Raw genomic sequence first — 11,227 nt, 5'->3', positions numbered from 1 at the left:
CCGGACGCTGGAAAATTCTACACGGAAATTCTACACATCTAAGATGCCTCACAACCGTGGTCTTTGTATACGGATGCTTCGACAGACGCAATTGGATCTTGTGTGTATTTTGGAAGATAGTCGAAGTAGTAACCAGTAGTTGGTCGAAGATAGACCTTGGCTCCGAGCCACGAGAGATATCCGACCAATCGATACAGTTGAGTTGAGAGCAGCCTTGAGAGGTCTCAATGGCTTGACCGTCCCTTGGATAGACGCTCTAGACATCACAAATGGTCTTGCATTAACAGTGTATGTTGATAGCAAACCAGTTTTAGGTCAACTCCCCAGGAATTTCCTGGCAGGAAAAAAGCTCAGCCATTGGGTAGCATCTAAAGATCTAGCATCAGGCGCAGCAGAGGTCCGTCTATAAATGATAGACGATCTCATATGAGATTCTCATACAAGTTGTATGATACAACTGTATAAAATAGACGTGACATTCGAATATATAGCCAGTGGTGAGAACCCGCCAGATGAAAGACCACGGATACCTGAACATTGAGAACGGTCAAGACTGCCAAAGCGGGAACCAAGGTTAAACTTCGTATTTTGGCAGCAGCAAACTCGTACCCATGAATGGCAGGATGCGAGTACTACTCGCCGAGTACGTGCGAGAATGGATTATCCCAGCTGCTCATGTGAAACAGTTTGTTGAAGGTAATCGCAACCACGAGGGTGCAGAGGCTCTGATTATACTAAAGTCTTCGCAAATGGGTGAAATCACACTAGGTTTCCAAGCAACATGCCGAGAGGTTATTGCCCAGTGTGACATATGTAAACGTGCAAAGGCACATCCATACGGATCGTACTCATGCATATATATTCAAGTAGGTCTATCTGGCCACGTGGTTAACCTGTATGGCCGCGTAACCAAAAGTTTCAGGATCTATTCCTGGGTACGACTCTTATACTGAGCTATGTCCTGATATTAGCTATTCATCAGCTATTTTAGCTGATGAAGCTACTGGTCGATCAATTTATATGTAGCTGTACCACTATTCGCAACTACTATTTAAAACCATTAATTCACTACTCTAGGTTTCCTCGTACTTACGTTCTCCCTAGCATTGCGTTCAACTCGGAACAGTGATGTTTTACACTCATTAGCATAATCATTCTAAGAGCTTATCCCCCATGTCATAATTTACAGAGTTAGGAAGATTGGGAGAAGAAGCAAGGATCTTCCTTTGAGGGTGCCACAGGATTATCTTTGACAATAGCTTTCTTACTTGCGGCTGTCTTGATCTCTCAATCTAGCCCGAGACGATTCGCTAATGCGCAGAATCACTCTACTCACGCACACCAACTCTTGGTCGCTGTCTGCGTTCTACTCAACATCTTTGTGTATGTGTGCAACTGTGTAAGGGCATAGCTAATGGCTTGTGGGCAAAAATTACTTCAAGAGTGCAAGGATAACCATTCTCAGCTACTTACACTGAAGAAATGAGTAGGAATGCTAAGATTTCAATGGTGCACACAGAGTGACAGAGGTCCAGAGACATAATGCTCAACTACTGCCTGATTACAGCATATAACTGAACGATGGGTGGACAATCACGACCCTCCGGCTTGGAGTGCTGGAATTTGTGCTCTTCCGACTGCAGAGCTCGATGCCATGATGGTCTCAATGAAGTAGAAGAACTTTAACTCTCACCATTTATCCTATTTGCAGCTATTGGCCGCTACAAATTCGACTAGCTGTCGTGGAGTACGCAAAAACAAGTGAAAGAAAAAGCAACGCGTCATGGATCATGTGGGCGCGTGCGGACTGAGGAGCATTCTCAATCTCTCACATGGAAAGGGGGTCCGCGCATAGCCATCTTCGGCATGCTACAGCCGCCACCCGTAATTGTGAACATGAATTCGAGAGAGTTATGAAGGTTTATTTTTCACTTCGTTGTGGGTTACAGCTACTTGACTACGCACGTATAATCAATCTGGTGTGAATAGGACCAGAAGCAATCGCATGTAGCACCGTCAGCCTCCTACGTGGTGGAATGACTATACTTTCCGAGATTGTACACTCTCTTACAATGCTTGCAATCTACTATGTGTCGGTTAAGGGACTAGGATGAGTTACAAGTAGCTGAGGAGAGACTTTCATTATAAAAGTTTTATACTCGTAAAGTTAAATCGTGTAGCTACTACGTAGTCGTCCGGTTTAATACCAGAGCTTTTGGATCTCACGCAGCTTGGCTATTTCACGTGAAAGCTGCGTGTATTTCCCTCGCGAATTGCGGCTCCTGATGTAGTATTTCGACACAAGGTTCGGAGTCATGATGCATGACTCATGCAGAATGAGTATTCACTTCAGTACATTCCAATGTCTTTGATTAAGCTGTGCGCCTACATCTTCGCATGCGTGATTGCTGGACAACTGACTGAGGCTGTAGTCCTCCACGAGCAGCAGATGACCCTGGAGTATGTCTAGTCACACATCATTGACCGTACTGCTATTTTTTCCCTAGCGATCCTCTGAGTCCTCGTAACGATCATCAAATACTCAACGAGCACTGGAAGAACGGTGTATTTAGGTATCCCCCTAACCAGCTGTACGGTCCACCTCTTCCTGACTGGTCTTGCCCAACAGTGGACGGCATTAAACAGGAGCTCTTGGCGTCGGTGAGACAAGCCTCTCTCCGAGGACGAACTACCAGTTGAAACTCAGCAGTTCATTCGGTGATTAAATGCTTCATTTAGGGGCTAAATCGCTCCACGGTATGCATGCCGATCGTTCCCGTGGGAGAGAACTGTCCGTCTATCCCAGCTAAGGGCAAACTTGTGCATCTTGGGGATGCACCATACTGCGTGGTTGCGTGTGGAGCTGTAGGTAACCGGTCGGATTTCTCATCTCTTGCAGTTCCTCTCGAAGCGGACCATTATTAGGTCAGGATCACATAGACAGTATCTACATGAAGTTGTGATCAATTGTGAATGCTACATGATGATTGTAGCTTCGCGTTCTCGTCGGAGTTGCTACTTCTCTCCTCTTCTCAATCACAGCTGTTCATCACTCTTCAGGATGCCGAATGTCAAGAGGGAGCCCAATGCCTCGATCTAGATTCAGTCAAGATATGCGTATTCTTCAACACTTGGCTATGTCCTCGAAGAGTAGGAGTCCTGCGTGACTAAGTTTGCTCGATTAATCAAAGCCTTTGGAGATTGGGTAATTTTCGACATTTCCACTTTTTCCATGCTTGAGGCCTCCTGCAGGCTGAGAGATGAGGGGCATCTCTGAATTTGCCTCTCTTAGGTTGCAGTACGAATTTGTTGAAGCCATCCTGCAGCCCGACGGCACGATAGGCCGATGTTTCAAGTACCTGACGAATTATTTCGCAGGGATAAGGTTCGGTTCATCTGACTTTTTATACCTATCATCTAGTCAACCAAATGTCTCTGATGGATTGAGAGTTATGTTCGTAATACGCTAATAAGTGAAGACTAAGTGTTCATGCTAACTGAATAACGCAACGAAGAGCTCATAAAGCTGCTGTTTGCTACTGGCTAAAATATTCGTATGTTATTATAGCGTGTGGCACACGCTAAAAATAAAAAATAGCACACGCCGTGTGCTATTTTTTATACCTGTCCTTTTTGGTCTGGCTGCAATTTCCCGAACCTGCAAAACATAATTATTCCATGCAACATGTACTAGATCCATCACAAAAAACTTAATCTGTGCAATCTATGCAATGCTAAGCAAACAATGGTATTGGGGGCAAATGCGCTATGCCATGCAACAGGTACTGTACCTGTTACCTGGTGCATCATGTACCTGAGGTACATGATGCTTAGTTTAGCATTCCACTTTCAAGTAATACTGATAAGTGATTTCTGAAAAATCTTTGACCTGAGATTCACACATTTTCTTGCATGAGAATTGATAACACGATGTTACTAACATCAGCTCACGCGCGACACGATCACGCAAGTGGCATAGTCCACGTCATGAAACAGTATAATACACCTCTCCACATCTTCTTAGCATATTCGGTTTTTCGACTCGTGCACAGCCACCACAACGAGTATCATCTTGCGGCTCAGGGAGGTATGTATTTATGCTTTACCTGATATGACCTCCAAGTTTCAGGGCCTAACTCTTCGTAGTTAGTGAGAAGTCGACGACAGGTAAAACGTTTCCTCCACATACTCTTAGCATACACGTGTTAAAATTGCGCCTCCAAATACCAACTTTCATTCGGGGAGTATATCTATAACTCCGCTCCTGATATAATGCTATACATCAACAGAAAGAGAACCGTTCATAATGGTATCCCTCCATGTTTCACTCTCATATTTGGTGAAACGGACAACAATGTGTTGAGACGACGTGAAAATACCCTCTGGCAGAGGGTATTTTCACATTCGTATACGCTATTTAGATACGCTATTTAGTTCGCGCACGTTGATACGCCTCTCTCCAACCAGTATGGGGGAACTATGCGTGAAGCCAACTACATGTGAAGTGACATTCTGAGGAAAGCGAGCATATATTCCACCAACACTATCTCCAGCGTTCATATCTGTTCATATCTTCCTCACTGTGCATGGATGGCTACAGAAGAATATAGACTGTGAGGTCAACAGGCATGGATTGGAGCCTGTATCAATCGAAAATGCAGCGAAACGCTCCATCTATTAATACTTATAAAAAACAATTGTGATCGATTGAACCTTAAACTCTAATGAGTGTCAAACTAACAATGTCGAAATCCTCGACCGATAGTTTCACTTCGTGGAATTAATGAGAAAAGCGCTGACTTTGTTACAATCAAACCACGAATGAACCGTAATACTGAAGCAATGATTCAATCCATGAATTCGTCCTAACTGCACCTCCTTACGAGAACGAAATGAGCAAAATCGCTGAGCAAAGACGTCTCACTATTCTTCAGATCAGTGTCATCTGGAGTATATTCCAGCCTGTTCAGGTTCAATTAGACAAGCGAAAGCAATTATTAACACAATTCTTTAGGAAGATGAGAAACTAGCATTTCAGTGGAGGTACTTTCGAAACAAACGTCAAGTGAATAATAAAGTAGTGACCACTTTGGAGTGCACTTATAGACAAAACACTGACGGTCAAAAATATCTACCAAATTACACTCAAATTGGTAAATTAGTAGTCAAATCACACTTGAACGAAGGTAGACGTAGTAGTCAAATCAGACCTCAAGTTGTGAAACACAATAGGATGGGTATCCCAAAACGCACAGATCTCGGTACTCGGAAACTCCGAATCTGGATATTGGTTGTCTTCACGAATCTTCCTCATCTCTATACTGTCCTTGCCAATATGGAGATACTGACCTAGAGGACTCTCATCACTTTCCATATACTTACCCCATCTCGTCAAAGAAGGCTCAGCAGGACAGACAGCATCACCATCAACAGGAGAAGCACTTTCAGCCATATTAGCCCACATGCAAGAGAACTGATCGGAGACGTTGTGATAAGCATCACCACGACTGCGAGGAGGATGACCCATGTACAAGTCGTACATATCTGGGTTCTTTACACTGACTGGTTTGTCTGTGAAACTCTTGAAGACAAAGGGGATCTCCGCAGAATGGAACGTACCTATCTGCGTCACACTGAAGTTGCCAAAGCTCATACCAGGGATGTTGCCAGTGTTGATGTTCCCGACCCTCTTCGGGAACAGAGGATTCATATCAAAACCATACACATAGCTGTCACCACCTTGATCTGAAAGAGCCTTAGCTAAAGCCATCGTAGGACAATGAAAGATGGCATCTCGGATCATTTGAGAGGCCAGCTCGAAGCCAAGGTTCTCTTCACCATAGAGCAAAGCGAAATTATCTGGATGGTAGAGGCCCATTGCTTCTTGTACAGCATTTTCGTCCTGCAAAACGTAATAGATAGTATCCTCAACTGACTCCTCAGTTGGTAGAAGCGGAACGTTCGGGACTAGAGCCTTCAGCGTGAGAACAAAACCAGTTCCTTCATCATGGTTTACACCAGCGATAGTAGGCACCTTATTGTGCTTGCCAGCACGGACGACCTCCAGCGGAACATCAGGTAGAGCAACTCCGTCAATAACAGGACCAACAGGCATCACCGGGAAGATGGGAGACGCCCATTCAGGAGCGGCTGCGGGATCAAAACGAATACCCTCCGGAAGAGTAAACTTGGTCGCATCAGCAGCACGAAGACATTCCATATCGTTGCCGTCTTTACAACCCAGAACCTCTTGTGCAAGCCAGTCGTAGTACTTGTAAGCATCCTCCGTATGCTGAAAGAATGCACCAGTGTGACTTGTACCAGACTCTAGGATAGCTGCATGGAAAAGGCCAGCGCTACCTGGAGCTGCTAGATGCCACATAACACTGAAGGCACCAGCCGACTCGCCGAAAATCATAACACGATCCTCGTCACCACCAAAAGCAGCAATATTCTTCTGTATCCATCGCAGACCCTGTTGCTGATCGAGCTGACCCCAGTTCCCAGTGGTACCCTCCTCTTCGAAGGAAGCTGACGAACCCAAGAAACCAAGAGGCCCAAGTCGGTAGTTCATCGTGACCACAATAGAGTTGTGCTCCGCTGCCAACACAGTACCATCATAGCTGAGAGAATTGCCATTAACATATCCTCCGCCATAGATCCACGCCATCACAGGAAGCCTCGATGATTGAGTCACATTAGCAGGACGGTAGACATTGAGATAGAGACAATCTTCGTCACCTCGTCCATTGCTTTGTACACACATACTTTTCTTAGTCGTCATGTTGATAGGCTCCTCCCAGGTCTCACGGAACTCCCTAGGAGCCTTAAAACGGAGATCACCAACCGGCGGCTCGGCGAAAGGAATACCGTAGAACACTTCAACATCCTGTCGAATAGGTTGTTGCTTCTCCATATCGCTGTAGATGACAGTACCAATGATAGGACCATTCTGAGTTATAACATCACCCGAGTTGGGTATAGCACTGGTAGGAGAGCTCGTGGACTGAGGTGCCTGAGTAGTCTCCTCACCCGAAGGCTGAACAGTAGTAACCGTCTCAGAATCTTCCGATTCCGAACAACCAGACATAATAAAAGCAGCTAGCGCTGCACATGAGACGATAGCGAAACGCATAGGGTCAAAAAGGTCAAAACTAAAGGTAACAAACCAATTCATTATCACCCTAAACCAACTACACATAACACTATAAACACATGCCCATAGCATAAGCACATTTAGCTACTGCTCTAGCTTAGCTACGATTACACGGAGGATTCACTGGCGGTGTCCTACTAGCGTAAATCTGCACCTCTAAAGACAGATTTAAATTTAGTCGGGTGGGGCAGTTATGCCATTTCGATACACGTCTTAGTTCAATAATTTTTTCCACGTGGGGCAGTTATGCCACGCTGAGACATACCTCAGTGCATTCACTTTCTCCAACCGGGGTGGCCATGCCACTCCAAAATACGCCTTGGTAAAGTGAACTTCTCTGAGAGAGGTGGCTATGCCACGTTAAAAATTAGGCCTTATTTCGATCATTTCCCGGCATGGGGCAGTTATGCCACTCCCAGATACGTCTTAGTATAATCAATTTTCTGAGTGGGGTGGGTATGCCATTCCAAGATATACCGTATTGAAATGGGGCAGCTATGCCACTAGTCGCGAAGAGGTGAAGTCGCCTAAGCATGATATGTTCAATGCAGTGGATCATGGACCGAAACTCAGCGAATTTGTGACATCCGTCACATTGCCAGATACCAATGTTCAAGTTTCCCACGTGCAAGGCTTCTGGTGCATTACAAAGCGATCGGCCAAACAGCTTTGCCAAGTTATGAACTGATAACTGACGCAACACAAGACTCAGTATGGATGTAGTATGTGGTAAGAAAGACAAACGGTAAGGCAATAGAAACATGCCAAAAGAAAGAAGGGGACAAACGAAGTTACCGAGGAAGTGATAGACTTTCAGCTGCGCAGCGCGCAAGCACAATTACTGATACAAGGAAACGTTTCAATGCTTGAAAATCAAACAATGATGGTCGAGGTGGATGGTTCGGAAAGATCAGCTCGCAGATTGTGAAAGACAAAGTTGTGCGCGTCCCAAAATTCGCACTTCTCGGCGCTGACGAACTCTGAGACAGGATAGTACGCTGTCTGCTTCACAGGCATCATCGCGGCAGACCTTCCAAGATGGAGGTATTGGCCCAGAGGACTACTGGCATTGGCCATATAAGGACCCCATTCGGGAAGCTGTGGATTCGATGGACACACAGCCTGCCCACCGACCGGCATACCGCTGTACGCCATATTGGCCCACATGCATGAAATCTGGTCGGACACTTGATGATAGGAATCGCCTGGCACACGTGGAGGATGGCCCATATAAGCCTGATACATATCGATATCGAGGAGACTCATACTGCGTTGTTCAAAACGCTTGAAGACGAAGGGGATCTCAGAAGAATGGAATGTTCCCATTTGCTCAGGGGTGAAGTTGCCGAAACCGAACAAAGGTTTATTGCCAGTGTTGATATCCTTGATCCACTTGGGAAATATCGGATTCATGTTGAATAGATACATATACGCATCACCACCTTGTTCGCTGAGAGCCTTAGCCAACGCACGACTCGGACAGTGAAAGACGGCATCCCGTATCATCTCGGAGGCCAACTCGAAACCCTGGTTCACTTCACCGTAGACGTCGTCGTAGTTGTTCAATGCATACCTCTCGAGAGCTTCATCGACCACAGTATCATTTTGAAGGACGTAGAAGAGTATGGTGCGGACATCTGCCATAGTTGGTTGCTTGGGCATGTTCGGCATGACCCCCGACATACCAGCAACAAAGCCAGTGCCTTCGTCGCGATTCACACCAACAATAGTTGGAACCTTGTTATGCTTACCAGCTTTGACAACGTTGAGGGGGGTGTCAAGAAGGATGGACCCATCGATACATGGGCCAACCGGCATCATAGGGAAAATCGGTGAGCCCCAATCGGGAGCCTTGACAGCATCAAAACGGATATCTGATGGCAAAATGAACTTGGAGGCGTCAGCTTTCCGCAAGCATTCGATATCGTTCGCGTCTTTGCATCCAACGAGTTCTTTTGCCACCCAGTTATAATAGCGATAAGCATCCTGCGGCTGTTGGAAGAATATGTCGGTATGACTGGTACTCGATTCGAGTACAGCGGAGTGGAATAAACCAGCACTACTAGGTGCAGCTATATGCCAGACAACGCTGAAGGCTCCAGCAGATTCGCCAAAGAGCATAACCCTATCCTTGTCGCCACCAAAAGCACCGATATTATTCTGTATCCACTTGAGCGCCATCTGCTGGTCCATTTGGCCCCAGTTGCCGGTCGTTCCCTCCTCCTCCAAGGAAGATTCGGAAGCCAAATATCCAAAGTTTCCTAGTCTGTAGTTGAAAGTGACAACTACGACATTATGTTCGGAGGCCAGGGCGGTACCATCATACCTAGGGTCAGCGGCGTCGCCGTCGACAAAACCACCTCCGAAAATCCAGGCCATAACTGGAAGATTCGAGCTGGGTGTGGTATTGGCCGGACGGAACACATTCAAATAGAGGCAATCTTCAGCACCAGTACCCATCTTATCAAGGCAATGACTCTTCTTGGTGTCCATCAATCTAGTGGATGTCCACGTCTCATTTAACTTATGTGGTGCACGGAACCGCAAATCACCGATGGGCGGTTCGGCAAACGGTATACCGTAGAAAACCTCAACGTCCTGTATAATGGGCTGCTGACGGGACAGGTCGCTGTGGACCATTACGCCCACCATGGGGCCAGCAGACGAGATAGCGCTCGCTACCAAGGGAGTTGGGCTCGAACGAGGGATAGTGGTGGGTGGAGTTGGCCGACTTCGAGGAGGCTCAGAGGTCGTCGAAGAGGAGCCTCCCGAAGAACAACCAGAAAATGACAGCGATGATAGAGCCACAGAGGCTACGCAAAGAACGAACGGAAGTTTCATAGTTATCACCACAGGGAAGAAACTGGTACAAGTGTAGGTTCCTAGTCTGACTCAGACTGTCTGAGGCAACAAATTTGAACGTCTACTTCACCACGAGAAACGAAAAGAAAGGTCGGCTACAGCGAGAGATCTGCACGCATGCGCATCGACACAAATTCCGTCTCCTTTAAAACGTAATCAGCAGGTCTGTTCCTGATAACAGAATGTGAACATACCTCAACATCTTAAGCATGTATGGAGTGCTAGGATAACAATTCGTATGAGACCGAATGGAATCGGATTGATCAGGGTCTGTGATTCAGGGAAGCTCGTCACTTCAACTATTCGACGCTTGTGACCAACAACTGAGCCTGACAAGAACTTGAATGTTTTATCCAACGCATCGGAAGGGCGACAAGAGAAGCATTCAATTTAATTCACGAGACAACTACAACGCCAAGAAGCAGGTTCAAAAGGAATATTGGATTGGCCTTGCATTCAAACAGTTGCCAGGGAAGGAACCATGCATATGCGGAGACTCGAAGATCAATACGCAACAGCACGGCTACACTAGAATGGGTCTTCCCCCTGCGGATGTAGGGTTGTCCATAAGATCGCTAAGCAGGTCCTAGAGATTGAACTGCTGAGCATTCCACAGTCCACTGAAGACTGTCCACAAACTTCCTAGTTGGAAAACCCTGAGTATGGATCTGCATTGTCCACTGAATGAGACTCCATCGAGTGACGAATCGCTTTCAGAGCCAAAAACAACCACGTTTGAAGCGGGAAATGAAATAAAAAATATCAAAGCCATAAGCATCGCTAGAGCTCGCTACATACCAGCTGAGAGAAACACGATCATGGCCGGCCACAAGAGGTGAAAAAGTCTATTGCGCTGAGGACGGTTGTGCAATGGGGACACCCGCCATACAGAGAGTCCATAGCCATGCACAAGGCGACTCTGACTGGAGACACGGCACTCAAGAATACATGCCAACATGCGATGACTCAAAACGTGGCGGCAGTTCCACTGAAGGACACATAGGCTTAATTGCACTGTGGAAAATCGCTAGGGAAACTGGTCGTAGGAAGTGCACCTGCATATGAAAGAGGCGAGGCAGTGAGAGGAGGAGAAAACAATCACTCCGTCTCCAGTGTAGCTGCGGAAAGGCTCATGCAGTGTCAGGTTATAAATATCGAGGAACGCTGCATTCATAGCCTTCGACGTCTCCACTCGAGCGAGTGAATTCA

At 46.3% G+C, this 11,227-nt stretch overlaps 2 protein-coding genes across 2 annotated transcripts; both read right to left on the bottom strand.

The window, feature by feature from the left end:
* Positions 1 to 5,170: 5,170 nt before the first annotated feature.
* Pmar_PMAR008417 (Acetylcholinesterase precursor, putative) lies at positions 5,171 to 7,090 on the bottom strand (the record flags this gene model as incomplete). Its single annotated transcript, XM_002765772.1, has 1 exon — positions 5,171 to 7,090. One exon carries the CDS (start codon positions 7,088 to 7,090, stop codon positions 5,171 to 5,173), a length of 1,920 nt encoding a protein of 639 aa, XP_002765818.1.
* Positions 7,091 to 8,029: 939 nt separating this feature from the next.
* On the bottom strand, positions 8,030 to 9,808 carry Pmar_PMAR008416 (Acetylcholinesterase 1 precursor, putative; the record flags this gene model as incomplete). Its single annotated transcript, XM_002765771.1, has 1 exon — positions 8,030 to 9,808. One exon carries the CDS (start codon positions 9,806 to 9,808, stop codon positions 8,030 to 8,032), a length of 1,779 nt encoding a protein of 592 aa, XP_002765817.1.
* Positions 9,809 to 11,227: the final 1,419 nt, after the last annotated feature.

Source organism: Perkinsus marinus, assembly GCF_000006405.1.
Source record: "Perkinsus marinus ATCC 50983 genomic scaffold scf_1104296974734, whole genome shotgun sequence".
In the NCBI taxonomy this organism is placed as follows: domain Eukaryota; phylum Perkinsozoa; order Perkinsida; family Perkinsidae; genus Perkinsus; species Perkinsus marinus.
This window is presented reverse-complemented; position numbering and strand designations above follow the sequence as displayed.